This window comes from Morchella importuna, assembly GCF_003444635.1.
Source record: "Morchella importuna strain M04M26 chromosome Unknown Morimp01GS033, whole genome shotgun sequence".
Lineage (NCBI taxonomy): Eukaryota > Fungi > Ascomycota > Pezizomycetes > Pezizales > Morchellaceae > Morchella > Morchella importuna.
Window position 1 is genome coordinate 495,538 of NW_025763430.1, and position 20,856 is coordinate 516,393.

Genomic DNA, 20,856 nt, shown 5'->3' on the forward strand with positions numbered 1-20,856 from the left:
CTATTGCTTTGTGCTGGGTACATCTTGACCGGTAGTACTAATACTAGTGGTTGTGCGTCCATTAATTGTCACTCGGAGCTTGGCTCATGGTGATTGTTAATAATTCGAATACAAACAACGCCCTGTCAATTACCCCGCCCCTCCGGAAAGTACGTAACGCGGTGACCTGGTTAGCTAATATTAATAAAAACAATTGAACTATTCTGTGCTGCTGCTTTCCAAGCTCACTTGCGCTTTATTGCGTGTTCTGTGCAGCAGAGCACGTACGTACGTACCGTACAGTACCGGTAGACTACTGCGCCGGTACTGTATGTAGGTAATACATTTTATACGGGGCTGTTCTGATCCGCTCGAAACTCAAACTCTACGAGTCAACTCAGCCAAATACTAAAATACTAATCACGATGGTGTTTTCTCGCGGATACAGCGACTACCGTTTACACTGGCTATGCTGATGGTAGGGCATAAGAAACGTACGACGAGGGCCAGGGGGTGGACCCGAATTCCTTATCCGTCGTTATCGAGAGCAGCATATGCAAGGTCCACGACGCTGACTGAAGGTCTGACAAGACTCCGCCCCAGCCTCACGAGCACGCTGGCTAATGTTCCGGGTACGCGGAACATCAGGAGGTGAATACGGGGTGTCAAATCGGAGACTATTGAAAATAGATCTCTGGAGTATCTATCTACTCTAGGTACTTTACTTGAAGTAGGAGGTCGACCTGAGGCTTGAGGGTTGGAATGTAGGTACGCATTTAATTAGCAATATTAGATCAATCATGTAGCGGATCGCTAAGCGACGAGATGGCGGACAGTAACTAGCGGAAAACTTTATTTAGGGGGCGCTAGTGGTTGATTTGCGTGAGTTAGTGAGCGAGTGCGTGAGTGTGAGTGAGCGAGTGAGGGCTAGCGGCCGGACCCAGGCGCTAGTTAGCTGTGGTGAAGTAAGTCATAGACGAGCAGAGACAGCATACGCGCCGCGCCAGGCGAACCAAAAGAGCGTTGAGGACTCGACTTCTGCGGTACATACAGAGCATGATACCGATACTCACCTCTAACGGTAAGGGTCATCGGATGTCTGTAGGCTGTTACCCTAGAGTCTGCCTGTCTGTCTGTCTGTCTGTCTGTCTGTCTTTATTCTGTAGGTATGTCTGTCTATCAATCTATCAGTCTGTCAGCTGCATGCTGTAGGCTGGTCAGTCAGTCAGTCAGTGAGTGAATAATTCAGCAGCTCAATTCTCGGCGTTCGAGTTGCTCCGCATGTCCGCCAAAAAGCAAAAAAAGGAAAGAAATAAGGAAAAAGAAAAATGCGAGCAGCAGCATCAGAAAAAGCAAAGCCAAAAGACCACATTGCGAGCTCGAGGTCTACGCTGAGATGGAAATTGGAAACTGGAAATTTGCAACACCAGAACCAGACCCATTTTCTAAGGGTGAGAAACAAAAAAACCCCACCACAACGCTCGCTCTAGAATTATCGTGAGACCCGCGCTATAGAAAAAAAAATTAACGCTAAACCCCAATTCCTGCCCCACCTGCTACTACGTAAAACCTCTCCGTACTCTACTTATCGTCGTCTATCGTATCCATCGTGTGTAGCTGCGGACCCTCCCGGAGATAGTTTCCCCCTCTATGCTACTCTAATCCTACTTAGCCAGATCTACACACGTACATTAGACATGGTTACTTCCTCCCCTCACGGAATTAATTGCAATTGAATAAATATCTCCTCCATCGTGGGTTTGTGCTCTGGTCTTTGTCGCCGTCGCTTATCAGCACCACACACAGGATTACCTCCTCCCCGAACAGCCGGTTGCGTTGCAGAGTATAATATATCAATGTCGACCAGAGAAGGGTCAGCTGTCGGCGCAATACATACATTACATACCATACATGATGATTGATTGAGTGAGAGGGTCGTGGACCATTGGATTGTGGCACGTGTATGGTGCGGCTAAGAGAAGAAGATGCGTACAGCGTAGAGTAGGATAACTATCGTGAAATAGAGTTCTCTAACCTCCTGGTGCTCGCGCCTGACCACTGAACTGGCGGGGGCAATTGCAATTGTGCATCCTTGACTCTCTCGATATGGATATCCACATCTAGCGCAATTGATGCGGGTACCTTTTTTCCTCCCTCCCTGCTTGCCCGCGCATCCCATCCCCTTCGCACAACCACCCAAAAACGTGAAACAACCCTACTCCTTCACACAGCCAACACAACAGCACTCCACCAACCCCCCCTGCTAAAAAGAAAAGAAAAAGCTGAGAGCCTCACAGTTGTTGTTTCTCCACCACCACCACAACCAACGACCCATGTAAGTATGTAAACTACACAGAGGCATTTACAGTACCAATGCCCGCTCAACTGGCTGACTGGCGCTGGCTGGCTGGCTGGCCAGCTATCTAGCCGTTGATCTCAGATTCTAGATCTCCTTTCCCGGGATCGCTCACTCCAGATATCGATACACACACAACCGCGCAACCACCAACAACGTTCCAGATATGTATATATGTGCCTACACTGCATACAAAAGGTACTTTGCGGAAGATCCAGAGCCAGCCGGCGTCCCCTGTCACAGCTCCAGGCCCAAATGGAACTTAATCTTAGACACAATTTTATCTACAAAGCTACCCTTGGGAACGAAATATGCGATCGGCGAAAGCTTAAGGACCCCCGAGATATATAACCCTAACCCTGTGTATATTTCGCAGCCTTATAAACAACATGGCCGTATGTTTCTCAATTGAGAAAGTAAAGAAACGTGTGCAATCGGGGATGATAACATGTGTATATCAAGTTGAGCAGTATATAAAAGGAGGTGAATATCACCTTTGTTTCCTCTTAACCTCCTCAAATATCATCATCCAATAACATCTTCAACGAATAACGTCTTTGACCTTTATCCGCCTCATCGACCCTGGCACTGTTACCTCAACGGCTCCCCCAGCATGAGATATTGGGTAACACCGGCTGATTTTCGGCGCAAATGGCGGAATTGAAACACGATGCTTGGCGTATCTTCGGCTTTACTGGGAGTAACCAATAACCATAGGCTATAAAATTGGGACCTGGCTTGACTTCGATCTCAAGGTATTAGGACCTGGTTTGGCTGTATGTCGAGATCTTCTATCACCCTTATCGTGCCCTTACTTCTTGGAATAGGTTTCAGCTTCACCGGCATAGGGAGTAGACAATAACCGTGCGCAGAATTGGGATCTGGTTTGGTTTTACGTCAAGATTCTACTATCTTGCGCCCTATCTATATTTCTTGGAATGCTTTTCGTCCTTACTGAACCAATAACTATGTGCCACAAAACTAGGCCCTAGTTTGGCTGTACGTCAAGATGCTCGATTATCATACACGCAGTTGTCGGTACTCCTAACTGTATCACATCTGGCTCTAACGACGAAGACCGTTGCAATATGCGACTGCGGGGGAGTCTTTTCTCATTGGCCCGGTGTTTCATGATCTTTGTAAGTACTTGTGGAGAGTTTTATACTGGATTGCTTTCCTTATTTTCCGCTAGTCTCCTTTTATACATTGACCCATATAAAATAGATATTACTTTGGAAAGAGCTTCATTCCTTGTCGGTAAGTCGTTTCTAGAGTTATATATGTAATTGGTAATAGATGGCTAATTACTAGTAGCTACACCTATACCTACATCAAAGCGGTAGTTTTGAAGCATTTTCCCGACATCTATATTGTGTATATTGTATATACAACTTCAATATGAGGAGCTTTACGTCTCAAATCCATAAAAACAGTAATGTGAGCGAAACCACGTGACAGGGGTTGTTGCATGGTTTATCAGATCACTTTCTGGATCTGGTCCTACTTACTCGATTATGCGGCTCCATCCCTCTTCTCCTACTGCCAACGAACCTGCTCATCAGTTGGAGACATGGTACGCCGCCCAATCGCTTGCATGCACCATCCAAAAGGACAAATCATCAATGTGCGTGATTACCCCAGATTTTCATGCGTGCATAGAGTCAACTTGTCCTGTCAGTCTCGGCATGGGAATGCTGTTATTGTTTCTGGCGGACTGGGCGGACTGATGGCTTTGGACCAAAATCCCGTACCCAGAGATTTATGATTGGTTAAAACTCTCTACCCACCAGTATGTAACTGAGTAGTGCACTTTATGTATGTAGGTATGTACCTGCCCGGAATTCTTCTCCCCCTCTAGGTATTCCTGATATCGAGCTCCTCCTCCTATCCCCAGAGGTACTTGATTCTTTTTTGTCAGCTACATTGACTACGTAAACAATGCGCTAGTTTCTACAATTTTTGAGAAGCTCGGTTATGAACATGAGTCCAGGATGGTGGTTCTATTCTGGACTGCAGATTGTACCATTTCCAGTAGGTACCGAGGATATTATGGCATATTGATGAGTAATTTCCCGTAGACTCTAGGGGGAGTATGAGTCTGCGCATGTACCGCGCCCGACGTACGGCAGTCGGTGGATTCAGGGTAGACTTCAGGGTCCAGGTAGGACAAAAAGAAGGATGCTCGGGTCCCAAACGAGGGTCCAGAGTAGATTCACGGGATATTATCAGTGCCAGTCCTCTTGGATATCTCTCTACTCGACCCCATTTCAGCACGGACCCTTGACCGGGAGTTGCAGAGTAAAATGAAATGCAACCAAACCCCATTTATCGAGACTGTGGGGTAGTTTGTCATCTAGGACCCTGGCCGGGAAGAGAATCAAAACAAGATGGGGGAGTAATATCCGTTTCGCATAATTTAAACTTCTGCAGGCCGATAAATTGGTTTTCGGGGTGCTAAATTTGGGGTTTAGTTTTTTTTCCCCTACCGGCGGCGGCGGTGGTGGAGGTGGAGGTGGAGGTTTGTGGGGCTAGGGATTATGGAGTATGGGACGGACCGAACTTCTCTCGCTTGGGTCGCTTGACACTGGATCGCTTGTCCTGTCATTGTCACCCAGGAGACACCACCGCATACAGCGTCGCATCACTCACTGCTCACTGACATCAAAGTGTTTCTCAAAATATCTATTTTTTCTCTACAGCTACGTAGGTAGTTTAATCTACAAACATATGCTGTGGAATGAAGTAATCAACTCAAGGCGAGCAGGTTGGTTCAGTTCGGGCCTATGCTACTCTAGGGGGGATTTTCTTGGTTCTGGGCAGGAAGGGTTAGGGATGTGGTAGTTGTTGTGTTATTGCTGTGGGTCGTGATGAAATTGCTGATGAAACCGCTGATGGGAAAGAGGGAAACTTGATGGACGTCATAGTTGGTAAACGTGCATTGATAATATCTGTGAGTGAGAGGGAAATATCTCATGGACCCCAAAGGCAGACTAGCTCCGCGCTGGCCATGAGCTAACTACACCTGACTACCTGGGTTTAACTCTTCCTACTATTAGGAGTACCATCCCTGTAGGTATCGTGGTAATAGTTAGACACTGGCCGAGTGTGTCCCACGAAACTATCTTCGGACGAACACACATTGAAAAAACCTGATTTTTGCAACCCATAATAGTGGGTCCCCGGAGGAACGGCGACGGGGGTTAAGAAGTCTATTCTGTCTGTCAACCAAAACGTATGTAGGTACTACAAGTGTAACCCTAATCAACATGTAACCTGTTGGAAAAATGTAACCCCAAATCTACAGCAGCCAACAAAATAGCTTTTTACATATGTGTGTCTTTTACAGGTTTTATTTGCTTTGCTTGTGAGCTGTAAAATGATAATGCTGACCTAACCTTGACGGTGCTTCCTACGTGAGTGGTGGTAATTTCCTGCATTTTAGAACATTTGAGTTGTGCAGATCCTTCCTATTCTCACTAATATATCCGTTTTCTTCTACTCTTACTTGATTGCCTGCTTTACTTTCCTATCCCTCGTGGCATCCCGAAAAAAATAAAAATAATAATAACGAACAGAAAATGGAGAAAAAAAGAAAAGAAGACCAGTTGTGAAACATGGCTTTGTGTAATGTCTGATCGCACACGACACAGATATTGCCTCACTGATTTCACAGCGTGCGGATCTGGATCTGGGCCGCCTTGTGCGCGGAGTGGAGATGAGCTAGTTACCCGCTGGCTGGCTGGGTTAATTTGAAAATGGAGAAAAAAGGAACGAAACAAAACAAAATGTGCTAGGTCATCGTGGTGGTGGTGGTGGTGGTGGTGGTGGAGCGTTCGGGCTCGCCGGTTTTTATTTTGTTTGGTTTGGCGGTTTGATGGTTTTGGATTGGGTTCGGCGGTTTGTGGTTTTGGAATATTGGGGTTTTGTGTGATGTCGATGCTGATGCTGATGCTGTGAGAGCTAGATATGTAGCTGAAGGGTCTGGGGGATTTAGAGTACGGAGAGCTATGTGGTGAGTGGATAGCTAGCTAGGACATCTAGCTAGCTGTGACCCGACAATATCGCGATATCACTCGATGCCTCGTTTCCAATGCCGAATCACCAACTATCATCCACCCTCTCTCTCTAGCTCTTCCACTACTGCTACTACTACACTACCCTACCCGCGCCCATCTCCATTGAAACCCCATCGCATCTACCCCCCACTCGCCATCTCCAACTGCATCGCATCACGTCCAAAATTGGAATTGAAACAAAAAACCCGCCAAACACCTCCCTTCCCTACCGGTCCGATCCCCATCGACACAATTAACACAGCGCCAGCTAGGCCCGAGACCTAGGCGGAAGTCCAATCCGCTGTCCCGCACAGCGCAGCAACAGATAAAGTTGCATATATAGGTACCCCATACCGGTCATCGTAATTAAACACTCTCCAATCCTTTTTTTCTTTCTTTCCTTTTCGTTCTGTTCTGTTCGGATGGACCCAGCAAAGCAAAGGGGGTTTCAAACACATATCGGGAACCATCTCAGTGTCCAGCCATATCGGCCGATGCGCGCGTGAGGTACCCGTAATGTCTCCCTCGCACATGGGGGGTGGAGAAGGACATGGGGGGAGGGAGGGAAGGGAAGTAGGATGCCGTATCGGGGCGGAAGCAAGCGAGATCGGATCTTCACATTGTTAATCTCTTGAAATTTTTCCTTTTCTTTCTTCTCTCCTTATCTCTGCGAGTCTTTGAAACTCCTTGCTCGAAGATAATGTACCCAGAGTACATACCTAGAGTACCTAGCTACATTGGAGAGTGCACATAGATAACATACCCAGCTAGCTGGCCAGATAGATGCTCTACTCTACTAAATAGGCCAGCTCAACCCTCTCAACCCAGGGAAAGAGAAAAAAAGGATGAACATTCTCGACGATATCCGAGCGGGCACTGTCCGATCCAGAGCCATCTGCCCGATTCCGCCGTGTGCTCGCCGGCGTCAAACGGTCCTGTCTGTCTGCCTGTCTGTGTACGCATGGCCCTGTTAAACATCCCCCCCGGTCCATGTCGTACAGGTTGGTTTATCTTTCTTCGGGATGTCTGTCTTGATTTTCGTAAAAGCAGTGTCAGAGTGAAGTAATTTTGCGAGTCTCTAAACCAACTAGAGCTAGGGCTAGAGCACTACTCTGCTCTACCCAGGTCGGCCCGGCCTGTCGGTCGGTCGTGTGTTGCGTATGTAGGGCAGATTGATGAATTAACTGTCACGTCGGGCCAACTACTAAAGATAGATACATATCTACTCTAGAGTACAATAGTTAGAACTTAGAAGAGACAATTCCCGTATTACTGAACCCCCACGCATCACGAACCACTGCCCTGTCCTGCCTTCCTGCGCACGTACAGCAGCAGAAGCAGCAGAGAGACGTATAGTACCTACATACGGCGAGCGCGGCTACTTCGAAATAGATATGGCTAACAAATTTTCCAGATCTCACGTCAACCAGCTGCGCAGCTGGTTGAACTGTTCGAGTCAATCAGTACTCTATAGTAGTGTACATATTTCAGATTGATTACCTACATACGCATGTATGTACCTACAGAGTACCTACACACTCACTCACTCTCGCTCACACAATCACACAATCACACAACTAATCACCCCAACTCACAGTTAGGGCAGGTAGAAATTTGGTAGTGGTGGTGGTGAAGCTGATGATGCTACCTGCACTGGGAGAATTAACTTGCATGCACAAACCTCCATCGACGTCCTAGATCGCAGTTATTTATGGTTTTTGCCGGGGGGGGGGGGGTGATGGTTAATGAAAGCTTCGATCTCTTGGGCCATGGGGGGTGGTGGGAAACAGATCTCCGGGACTGATAAAATAAACAACATGAGACGCATTTTGCATTTGTTTCCCTCTTGTTTCCGATGCTATCTTATTTTGTAACCCTACCCTACGTTACCCTTACCCACACGCCGGGTATGTATGTATGTTTGACGGGAATCTAGAAGGATTGTTTCTTTTTCGAGGGAGGGTGGAAGCTTACCCGCCCCGACGCAAGGGTTGCGGGAGGGACGGTTTGGCACGTGGAATGTTGATTATCGTAGCTTGTAGCTTGGGTACATACGTGCGCGCACGCCCCGGGGGGGGGGGGGCGCAGCTGGGGAACAGCTAGGAGGATACATGTCTAGAAACATCGATGGCCCGAATTTTGACAATCAGTTAGATAAAGGATCTAGATACCTATGCGTCTTAGAAAGCACGCACCTGATATCCGAGCTCCTCCTGCTCGGCAATCATGGCAACAATCAATCACTGATACATACCGGCGGTCCCGCTTTGGGGGGAGGAGAGGTTTTAATTTTGCTGGCCCCAGCCGGATCTTCAGACTTCTCCTCTAGTTCATCCCATGGCCCCATCAATTATTAATCTGTCTTCTGTTTGACTCAAACGCCAGCCCCGGCCCCAGCTGGATCCAGTGTCTATCAGTAAGCGTTTGAAATCAATCAATCGATCTCATCGTTATCTGTGGGTGAACAACTGTGTCGGTCACCCTGTCTTTCACAGACTGTTTCGGGAAAGCATTGTCCGTTTGTAAGACTCATGTGCCCAAAGAAGGACAGACACATGCATGGATTATCACTCGCTTTCGGCCGTGCTCGGCATTAGTCGTGATATCCGCCCCGCGCCCCGCGCCCCGCGCCCTCCAAACGGCCGCCGTACCGGTAAGTCAAACCGGGTTTTAGATGCGAGGCCTGCATGATGAATCTTTGGCCAGCTCCTCGTCCGTGAGGTCAAAGGGAGGAGGAGTGAGAAGGGCCAAAGTGGTGCGTATGTCTGTCGCCTGTTGGACTCTCACAGTTCAACTCAGCCAGCCAGCCAGCCAGCGCAACTCAGCCCAGCGGGTGGCAAACAATTTCGGAATTTGTGACGGCCTGAAACCAAATGTGATTTCCCTTGCGATGTGGAGTAAGTATGGAATGGTTTTTATTTTACCCCAGACTTCCGGGTTTATGAAATCACGATAGAGGAAGAAAATAAAATATTTGTTTGAATATCCAGATATTGCTCGTGATGTTAATGCTGCTGCTTATCCCACCACATCATCATGATCCTCAGCTGCTCGTGAGCCCCTCCAGTACTATAATCAGTTTTAAAGGGTAAAAAGCTAGAGGAGAGAAGAAGATCAACAGCAGCTCTGTGCTGAACTGTCACTTTCATTCCCATCGATCGCTTAAGGAGATCACGCTGCGCTGGTTCGATCGGGTATATCCACCACCACCACCACCACCACACGTACTGCGGTACGGTAGAAACACCGGTGGCGTGCATATGTTGCGGTAAAATACCCGACCGACCTTTCAACTCCCACCCCGCCGCCTCCGATTATAACTCAATGATTGGAAAACTCACCTGTCCCGATATTTGGAATACCCATGAGCGGGGAGAAGGTCTTGGGTGGGCGTGGTGATTAGGGGTAGTGGTGGGGTGTGGACAAAATATGGCCATGGAGAAAAAGGACGAGTGAGTGGCTGTGACGTGAGTCAAGGGGTAGTAGGTACTGGTACACGCATACTGCAATGAGGGTCAATGTGCAGACCGGAAAGTTCATCCGATGATTCGTTGATGTTGACAATGTTCGAGATGAGAGTCAGTATGATATGTTTCTCGGCGGCCCCCCAGCCCTCATACCCCCAGTAATACAGAGTCTGGTAGAATTATTGCGAAAGTGGATTTTCCGTGACCCGATAGTCCTATTGGCCCTTAAAAGAATTTCTGCAGTGAGCACGGACCAAGAAGCCCACTCTTTTAGTTCTGACTTTCGCAATAATTCTACCAGACTCTGTACATTTTCTGGTGACCTTTCCCGACTAATCTCCGGTTAGTCCTCCAAGTACCTGCAGAATCACGACAGAAGTCCCGCGATCGGGAGTCTTTGTAAAGTATTAACAATGATTTCCCGGGGTGTGTGAGAAATGGGGGTGACGGGGGAGGGAAGGGGGGGGGGACACAAACTTTATCTGAATTGGGGTTGATTTCCACCAGTTTGACATTGGCACACTGACCTCCTCGGATCTTATTTTATTCTCCGAGAAAGAAAGAAGAAGGAGAAGCGTCAGTGCGGAGTGCTTCTCGCACGCACGTGCATACGTAACTCTGTACCTAAGATATAACCGCCCTTAAACCAAATGGCACGAGTAGATTCTGAATCACTGAATTCAACTCAACCTCAACAACAACTGTGTCGCTTTGACCGCGGGTTGGGAAACGTGGTCCCGCTGGAAGCCATTGAGTTGCCCCAAGCGTAAGGTTTTCTTCTGGACGACGAGGTTTAAGCTTCTAGCTTCACCGTGCCAAGAGGGAACTGGTTGGCTGTGGTGGGTTTTGACCGGGCTGCTGGGAGATATTTAGAATACTACTACTTAGTTCACTTACCGTCTTTAGTTTATCTTTGACTGGGGGTCACCTTTCTTTCTTCCAGGATGCCGCTCATGATAACAAGGCTGTAAGACTGTTTATGGTCTTCAATACATACGTCCGGCCTGAATGTTTGACTGGCCATAAGGTCTAGGACAAAAGGTCACACCGGCACCATTTACCCCTGATATGAGGAGCTGGAGGTAGAGAATTGTTAATTGGAACAGATGGGCCTGTCTCGATTAGCAGCTGTCATGATATAGCTAGTTAGACAAGGGGGTTTTATTTGCGACTGGGGACATGTTGAAGTTGGGGTGGATCGAACGGGGAGGTAGAGAAAGCAGTAAGACAGAAGTTGATAATATCGCACGGTGCTGAACAGGCACGGCCTTGAAGAATTGGCGGTAACAGCGGCGATGCTCCCGATGATGACGATGATGACCTGTCTCTTCGCTACAGATATATGTCTATACCAATAGTACATTAATCCCCTTTTGGCATCTGTCTGCGGCTGGCTTGCCTACGATCCTCAGAGTTAGGTAAAAAGGTCATGTTCGGCGAGAACCCAAGTTTTGTAATAACGAAATATTCGAAATAAGATAAGAGACAATAGGGATATTGTATGATACTTTTTGGATCGGCTCGAAAAGGAAATAAAACCCCCAAGACACACGAAATCCTCATATAATTGATATGGTAATCCGAACGATGTAACAATCTCAGCGCCTCACTCCGCCATCCCATCATCGTGTTCTAGCCATTCGGCTATTACCCAAATCTAGCTCATCATGAAACTCAAAGCTATCAGCAAATGCCTCAAGGGCCAGTAGATATTCACAGACTATCACTCGGCTAAAAAGATAGTTGTCTCTTCAATATGTCAGTTCTAGACGTGATGCTAGGGCTCACCACGGTTCTCATTACTGTACTTGTAGTGGCTAGTTAAGGAGGACAAGGTCTATTTTCTATTTATCCCTATCTCCGTCCTACGGAGGATCGCGGTTTCAGGTCACATAGGCGTTTCAGTGATCGAGTACCTGAAATCTGAAAACTACTCTTGAGTTAGATCCAGCACACTCTTTTTTTTCTCTCTATTCTTTTTTTTTTTTTTTTTTTTTTTTTTGCTTAATTCATTAATTAGTCCAGCGCACTCCTATATTACTACCTAAAAATATTTCCAGTTCAAAGTGGGGCTACCTAGGCATAGGTGCTAAGTATCACGGATTATATATTATTATATTGATTTCAATGTTATACTTGTAAGCATGCTCAATCGTGGCAGGTAATAACGCGCCAATATATGGCCAGTAAAGGTGTGAGGGCTAGCGTCTGCATAAACTAGTTCCTCATGAATCGTAAAATCTTAACGAAGGGACATATTTGAACCGCTCCGTAGCCTTTTATTTTCACATGATGTGCGCGTGTAAAACTATCTGAGAGGTGTACATGATTTTATCGACCTCTTCAGTCCCATAGGCCTATTACAAATTTGGAAAGGTTACTGGTAATATACGTATGATGGTATAACATTCGTGGTCGAAACGTTGACGGGAGTGAAAGTTAAAAGAAAGGAAAACATAGACATAATCCCACATCCGGTTTTAGGAAAATAATACCCACACAATTAAGAGATAGAAAAGGTTTTGATCAAAAGAATATCCAAAGACCCTAAACCCACGTCAAGTTTGTCGGTGGCCATTGATAAGAGGTTGTTGGGTAGTGTCTGCCCAGAACTAGATGGGTATATTTTTTGACAGTTCAGGCAACTTGCGGGACTTGTAAAACTCTGTATTCTCTGGTGGCTGCATACCATTAAAGAGCGATGCAGTGGATGGCGAAAAAAAGCTGTTATCGGCCGTTTGTATAGGGACATCTATGGGGTGAAAGATATCTGCAGTAGGAAATTTTGGGAATTCCTGAGCTCGCTCATGAGAGGTATTTGTGATAGCTGCTGCTGTATCAGTACCATATGGCACGAGAGCCTGTTGAATACTTTGCGATTCTGAGAGCGTTGGGTGCAATAATGTTTCATCCAGGGCATTATTTACAATACCAGCAGTATTGTCTTCACCGCCACTATTTTCATGCTTATATTGTTTTGATACTGGCACCTGTTGAATTTCACCAGAGGGCTGTGATTGCAATGAGACAGAGTCTGAGCTGGCGTTCTCAGTGCTGGCCGTAACAGCACCCATATCCACTAGTTGTTCACGAACGCCTGCGTGGTTCGAGTGGATAAAACGGGCGGTGGCCGCTATCCTAAATTTTCCCAAAGGAATTACGGAGTGCTATTGCAGGGCACAATTGGTCAGTATGATGTATGGACGAGGGATAGAGAAATTAAATGATTAAACATACCTCCCAGTATTTCTGAATTCCGGGGCCGCTCATCACCATCACGTCTCCATGATTTAAGCACAGGTCGAGCTTAACTCTAGTATCTTTTGAGGCCCGGGCTGATGTTTTCCGTTGAAGATCAGGTAAGTCCTCATTCTCCTCATCTTCGTCTTCGTCATCCATATTTAGATTATCATGCTGCTGTAGGGCAGGAGGTTTAGTCGTCCAAAGATGGCTATCCTTGACATGTTTTTTCTTCAGTCGAAATCTCATACGAGCTGGCGCGCCTAGGGAGACAGAGGCGACGGTTTCCCCAAGGCCAGCCTCACCGTCATCATGGTACTAATTTTTATGCAGTGTGAGAGGGTGTTACTGTAAGGGTGAAACTCGATCTAAGGATGCAACTCACGTCCATCTTCTGGCCCTCGAAGTAACCAACATTAAGAATTTCATTGAATTCTGCATTGGCATAAACTAGCTTTGCACGAGCAGTGATAAGACTTAGCGCTTGAGATACGACTGGCGGAGACTTGTCGAACGGGCTGCTGTCAACTTTTGCAATGAACTTATATGGAGCGCCCTAGGGTATTATTAGTATTAAATAACCAATGGTGAATAGTATCAATACCTACACAATTGAACGAGAATTGTTGAGTTAACAACGTTCCCCTGGCTAAATTTTTAAGTGTCAGTATAGATTTCCGTTTCCTGCGGATGTAATTGACTCAGCTTACATTTATGATTCTGCAAGGGAAATCGCTTAAATGGCATTTCAATGGACTGGTAATGTTCCAATAGCCAGTCAGCGTCCTTAGGACGTGCATTCGTATTCTTGTTTGCTAGGATATGTGTCACGGTACCACAACCTCCAAACATATACTGCATCACTGTCATACCATCCACGATGAACCGTTTGTACGCAACATCTTCATGACAAAAGTTTGTAGGTACGGCAGGCCCCGTAAAGATTGGACGGTGTGGGTTTGCCAAACTAGCAGCGGTAAAAATTGTGCGGGGTGGATTAATGGTGTAGCCACATGATAAGCATTTCCAACCGGCCCATAGTTCCCTACAGTTCAGGCGGCCGCATTCATGGCACCACATACCCTTCCAGTAGATACGCGAGACATCTTCTCCGTTATAGAAAATATCACGATTTTCATCGAGAGTTGGCGCTAATTCGCTAGGAGGCATTAAGTTTTCCTGGGGCCATGGTGTTCTGCAGAATATGAAGTTTTGTGTGTATTCGAGCTCTGCAGGCGCATCCTTACCATCAAGCTATTTAAATACGTATTAATATCCACGAATTTCTAGTATGAAGCAAATGGAGTACTTACCTGCCAGAATTGGGAGCATTCCTGATCGAGGCACATCCATCCCTCTTTGTAGATATGTGGGCTCTCGGTCTTACAAGTGCGGCAAGTACCCATCACCATTTCCTCAGGATGTTCACTTTCAACTGATGGCTCTCCAGCCCACCAGCCATCCTCTGTTGTATCAAGTTTTTCAAAACGAAATTTCCATCTGGCTAATCCAGTCACCGGATCCTTTTCAGCCCATCCAACAGTGACTTTGAACCAAGCCATGACACAATATGTATGTGGAATTTTCGATGGCGAAATTGCGCAGTTCTTGCCTAAATTTAAACATTGACAAAATAAGTATCAAGTGGAATTACGGGTATCGAAAAGTAACTAACCCATTATCAGGACTAATGGTGACTTGTCCACGATGTTCCTAAGGAGGTATTTGATTGTCTTGTCATCTTTTGTCTGGCTTGCAAGAAGCCTGCGATGCCCATCCTCATCATTGCCAGACTTGCCACCGCTGTATACGTAATTTTAGTGTTAACAGCCGGGTACGATAGATAATACAAGGGAAGAATCTACGAACGTATGAGTGATAACAACTTTTCCATCAACAAAGTCTCTTGGTGAAGGGAAACCATCAAGGAGGGATCCTAGAACAAGGCCATTATGTCCATAACAACCACCTTGATAACTACGAAAGTATGTCAAGCTCTCGCAAAGTTCTTGGCGAGACTATAAAATATAATGCAATTAGCAGTGTATTCAAGGTCTAGTACGAGTTTGGATGAAAAAAAGAAAAGAAAAGCACAATCTTACCTCGCACCAGATTTCCGGTCTTCTAATACCAGGAGGTTTATTTGCTTGGGGATCGTGTAGAATCATTGACATTTCCTGGCCGGAATACTCAATATGGGGCCTATTCATCACCTCCCTTTTAACCCGAGTCTTTTTTATTTTTGGTGCTATTGGGTTCTGGGTTTCGTTCGAAAGTTGGGGGGTGTGATTTGGTGGCTTCCATGCCTTCCTTACTCTTTTTCTCTGTGGCGATGTTTCAGGTGTAGGCGAGAATTGATGAAATTCGTCCTTTGGTGGTTTTAACTTTGCTGGAATGAGTCCTTCATCTCGGGTGCATTCTGAACCCACCTTGCTACATCTATCACAAGGCGTTCTTCTGTCGCAGAATTGTCGCACTCTCAAGCATCTAAGAATATGATATTTAGAGAAAGTAATCATGAAAATACTAAGGGAAGATCTCACTTGTGACAAATTTTGGGTATCATCCATATATCGTTGACCAGGGTAAAGACACCACTCCCAAAGCGCTCGGCATTGCTAATAACAGCAAATGGTGATGGTGTGACAACCTGCTCTCCACAGTTTTGAACGCTTTTGGCACCAGAGTTCAATTTCTGTCTTTTTGGAGTTAATATTTCTGAGCCATAATCCAGGCATGTGGTCACTTTGGCTGTTGTTTCGCCACCGGCATCGGGTTGGACATGGAGTCTATTAGTGATATCTACTCTATTGTCAGCCTTTTCGTTCTGATACTCAGCAAGTGCATTAAGACCACTCTCACCCGCCAATGGTCGGGCCCTAGAAGAACTCGCGGTGCTAGTTTCGGCTCCATTATCGATAAATTTATTGCTTGGAGTAAAATCGGAGGCTGACTTCCGAAATCTACGGGAGCTCGAGGTACTCAGTTCTTTGCGAGGCCGTAGCCTCCCCGAAGTTATTGCAGTATTGGCTAGAATCCCGCGTTTTCTAGTAATTGTTGGGACAATGGGTTTAGGATCCCGCAGTTTATCAGCTCCTTCGGACAGGGCTCTAGACTGACGTATCAAGTCTTTATCAGAATTGGAGAGATAACCAGCCCGGAACGAAAACTGTTGGGCGCTGTAATCAGGAGGCAAAGACGCCGGGCGTTTGGCTGGCTCATTTGGTAGCCCCTCCTCTTGTATTTTTGATTCTGGGGTTTCCGCGTCTTCTATCTCGACCCAAGTCCACCTGGAAAATCTCTTCCGCCCAGGCTTTTTTGGTGGAGCAGGGTTTTCGAGTGATAACGTGTGACCCAGCTGCTGGATCGAGTCATGTGTCTCCACTTTCCTTTTCCTTGCATGTCTTTTGTTTGGAGATGAATAGATCGTTGTAGAAGGCTTGAGTTCTTCATTTTTAATATGTTCATAATCCTGTTCGATTGCAGTTGATGAAACCACTGACTCTGTGATGGCACCACTACCGGTATTAACACTGAGCTTATTTTTTTTCCTAGGAGTTTTTGTGTTGTCTCCGTTGTAGGGATTGGGTGGTGTCTTTTTTGCACTGTTAGGTTTACTTGACGACCGAAGCTCTCTCGGCCCGATAATACTAAAAGCGCTGTCTTCAGTAGCAGCAATTGCTCTAGCAACTCGAAATGCTTCAACCGTATCTACATCAGCACAAACATCAACCTCTCGGGCTCGAGACTTCTGATAGATTTTTTGTGGGGGGTCAGTTTTTTCAGGAGGTAAGCTGTCTGCGTGGGTGACATTTCCCATATCTTCGAGAGCATCGTCTCTATCAACAACTTCAGACTTGACTTCTGAAGGTAGCGGTAGAGACTCTGAGTCCGAGTCTGAATCCAAGTCTGATACTGAAGAAAGTGTACTCATCGACGAAAACGAATAGGTAGGTGAGGCCGGAACTTCGTCTTTAATAAAAGTGCTGGTAGGATTGCCAAAAGCACCCTCTAAACATGGTTTCGACTGAGGAGCAGCCGAAAGTGTTATACTATCTTGCATCTCATCCTCTGGGGAGTCTAATTTGATGGAAATAAGTTAGCTAATTCATCGATGCTGGGTTTGGTGTTGCAGCTCAACCAAAATCCTCAGTTTAGAGACGTTATAGAGCGTATTAAGAGGAAATTTTATCAGAAGATCCAAGAACGGAAACAAAAAGCGAATGAATCGTGGGTCTCGGTGCAATAATACATAAGAGGATAAATCTTTTTGATAAAATCAATCATGTCTGGATTCGAAAGATGCTTCGCCATACATACCTCTAACAGGCTCCGTCATTATGGGATTGACTCAGGTGAATGCAGCGATGTATATGTTGAATTCAAATGAGTTTAGGATACTCAGGTAGGATAACTATATCTGTCAAGAAATAGATGGAAAAAAGAATTCGGCGAAGAGTTACAATGAAAGAGGCAGACGTAACGAGAAAAACGATGGAAAAGTGAGGGAAGGGGGGAAGAGATGAGGGGAGGAGTAGTAGGAGGAGTGGGAAAAGGAAAGGCGAGCTAGGGAAAGAAGAGAATAACGAAGGCCGCGCGAGGGCCTGCTCAAGAAATCAGAAGGGCGAGAGTAAGAGCAGGGAAAAGTTTAGGGTTTAGTCTTAGCTTATAGTGCCGGGATCAGGTCAATAGTAGCAGCAGCGCAGTGATACAGTCAATAACGGCGGGTTCTTGGTACACCTCGAGCTCGAGCTCTAATCTAAGCTAACTGTTTACTTGTAGTGTACGTGTTTAACGGAGGGCTCTAAGTGAGAAGGTTAAATGGCTGTGGGACTGATTTTGGGGGATTATAAAAATTGATGGACTCGTCCTTCAAGCTTCTTCGATCCGATATATTGACGAAATCTGTTGGTAGATTTATTAGTACCGTATATCAAATCTGGCATCTGGCTACGTAACACACACCTACTGCTCTTAGGCCTTATAACCCTGTCGCATATAATTCATTTTCGTCTCCCAAATCCTTTAGTTTAGGGGTATACTCTTAGTTACCTTCAACAGGAAGCGCGCTTCGTCAAAGTTTTATCTTGAAAGATTGATCAATATCATAAAGGGCACAGTCGTGGAACTTTAGGACCGCGTTGGTGACATGCAGGAATCAGTATTGATGTGGGACTCGGAGGCGTAATGTAGTCCTCGAATTATAGGTTCTGCATCTTATTATGCATATATGGGTTACACAATACGTACCTGCTCGTCTAGCACTAAGCTGTAAAATAATAATACTGTACTGTGCTTGATACCTACGTATTGCATCGACTGCATATATATATTGGCTCTCCGTCCGTAAGAATTCTCTGTGCTTAACCGTCAGCAGTTGGTAGAGTCAACTGTCCCGAATATGGCTTGAAGATAAGTATAGACGTGTATATATATGTACACTCTTGTTCAAGCGTTCGTGTTCAGGACAGCTTAAAGTTCCAGCGTCACCATCTCGCTTGCTTATTAAAATATGGGTGAACTGCAGATCACTCTAGTTGACATGGGTACGAGCCGCTTATGGGCCACCTATATGCTTAGTGAACCTTAATTCTATGTGTAGGTAAATACGCGTAAAAGATAGGGCATAGAACACGACTCACTACATGTAGCAACTACATCATAACATGTACACTTGTCTGCTTTTTCTTTTAGTCTCGTTGAGTCACACATCAGGTGCTTTCCTAACCGCGCGAAGTACATCTAGCATCTCTATTGCATGCAGTTACAGGGCCTGACTGGAACCTGACTGGAACCTGAGTTTAAAGAAAATAAACAACTACATGTAGTACGAAACCTAGAAATATGTATAGTGGTAAGCCAAAGCTAAGACTGTGAAGGACAGTGGTGAATTCAACGCAAGCGTTAATGAAATTACATGTATTCCTCCTCATTTATTCCTTCTTCCCTTCGCCGGACTCCCCCTCGCCCCCTACCCCCTGCTCGGGATACATAGGCCTGCCTCCGTACAGCTGTACCCTCCCACTTCCTTCGACCTCTTTGCTTGACCCAATCGGTGCGTTACCACGGAACCGTTTCCTCATATCGACCATTCCTCTCCTACGCATCAAACGACAAAAGATCAGTACCCAACCCGAATTCTGTAACGACTATACCAGTAATGGTGGGGTTTCTATTGAGAGGGGGCACTTGGGCAGCTCGAACGCACTTGCACTGGCCATAGCTTCTCTTTAACTGCTGGCATTGGGTTGGTAACGTCTCTGACAATGGTGGGCGAATGCAATCACTGGGTTTATTGCGCTGAACCATAACGCAATCGGAGTTCTGGAGACATTCTGCTAGCGCTGCTCCTGTTGATTGCAGAATTCATAAGTATGTTTTTCGGATCGCTACGTATTAAGTTTGAGTACTGAGAAGGGACCTTACGGATGTCTTTGCATGAGGACGGCATTTCGGTGAACTTTTCGTAACCAAATCAAAGTGTTGCGTTTCGTAGGAGACGAAAAGTGGGATGACGGCGCCAAGAACCGGCTGAACTAGGATAGGGCTGCTCGGATTATCATAACAACAATAATATCAGTGCTCATAATTATAATAATCTATGAAATGTTCGGGCAACAAATATATACATGGAGTGCACAAGGATACCTGTGTTATGGGAAATGTACTTTCAAACTTCCGAAGGTGATTATTTCTGGCGGATTATTGGGTTCGGAAAGCTAGTCGGATTATACGAACAGCATACATGTAGATTGCTCTATTTCAAAAGCCGATAATCTGTCATGATCAATAATCCGGTATATTGGGTTAGCTAGTACTGCAGCAACAACGTCTGACGACTTGGGAATACAGTTTCAACTTCGAATTTCGATCTGTTTAATTTTCTACCAAAAGTGATAAGAAGCCTCTACATTCGCATTGTCATAATCACAAGCCAAGCTTTTAAACAAGAATGCGGATCGGACTTATCCAAGACACGTATGAGTCTTGAATGCGTCCTTGGGCATGATATACATGTAATGTTGTATTGCCTGACTAGGTAGTATGAATATTTAGATTCATATTGACAGGCATTGAGTACGCGCATACTGTATGGGTTTTATTTCTGATACTGAAGGGGGGGACAATAGCCATCATGCTTAGAGCTGCCAACTTTACTGAGTGTTGAATCTCGATTCTGTGAGGACCTGATGTACCATGTCTCATGTACTTGGCAGCATTTAATTAACAGCATACATACTCTACCACCAGGTGCACGTGTGCTCCATCTCTGCTGCACTTAATACATGTGTATGCACAGCGATCACTCCTGAGACATGTTGTAAGAAGTATATAAAATGACTACATGTAGTACTTGTATTGATGAGAAGACGAGAACCCTCGCACTTCTCAAACTAATACAATGTAAGCCACCTATCAGAACAACTACATGTAGACTACATGTAGCCTCTTCTATAATGGCAGGTATTAACTATATTTAGGGTTAGGGGTAGGTCCCTACACATGTGTATGTACATGTACATGTAGGTATATACAGTATCTACTAGTATTTCTCTGACGTTTTTGAACTGAGCCATTATTGCATACACCCAAAATCATGAGCTTGGCGTATTTTTGTATGGCATGCAATATCAGTCGCGTCCACAAACGTCAGAGAAATACGAGTACAAGCTCCTATATAGCTGCATGTACACGCCTGGCTTGCGTTAGCCTTCTTATAAACTTTGGGTATTCCTCGAGGTGCGTTTCTGGTATATAT

At 45.7% G+C, this 20,856-nt stretch overlaps 3 protein-coding genes across 3 annotated transcripts; 1 reads left to right on the forward strand and 2 right to left on the reverse strand.

Annotated features, from left to right (window-relative positions):
- Nucleotides 1–3,423: 3,423 nt before the first annotated feature.
- LAJ45_09050 (uncharacterized protein) lies at nt 3,424–3,790 on the forward strand (the record flags this gene model as incomplete). The annotated part of the gene is made up of 3 exons (XM_046118596.1): nt 3,424–3,474; nt 3,560–3,592; nt 3,650–3,790. 3 exons carry the CDS (start codon nt 3,424–3,426, stop codon nt 3,788–3,790), a joined length of 225 nt encoding a protein of 74 aa, XP_045968273.1.
- Nucleotides 3,791–12,469: 8,679 nt separating this feature from the next.
- On the reverse strand, nt 12,470–17,436 carry LAJ45_09051 (uncharacterized protein; the record flags this gene model as incomplete). The annotated part of the gene is made up of 13 exons (XM_046118597.1): nt 12,470–13,024; nt 13,095–13,415; nt 13,483–13,653; nt 13,706–13,746; nt 13,808–14,351; nt 14,411–14,709; nt 14,773–14,900; nt 14,967–15,115; nt 15,200–15,466; nt 15,527–15,584; nt 15,641–15,899; nt 15,960–17,177; nt 17,418–17,436. The coding sequence occupies 13 exons, from the start codon at nt 17,434–17,436 to the stop codon at nt 12,470–12,472; spliced, it is 4,029 nt and encodes a 1,342-aa protein (XP_045968274.1).
- A 1,594-nt stretch (nt 17,437–19,030) lies between these two features.
- Nucleotides 19,031–19,548, reverse strand: LAJ45_09052 (uncharacterized protein; the record flags this gene model as incomplete). Its single annotated transcript, XM_046118598.1, has 3 exons — nt 19,031–19,196; nt 19,306–19,447; nt 19,524–19,548. 3 exons carry the CDS (start codon nt 19,546–19,548, stop codon nt 19,031–19,033), a joined length of 333 nt encoding a protein of 110 aa, XP_045968275.1.
- Nucleotides 19,549–20,856: the final 1,308 nt, after the last annotated feature.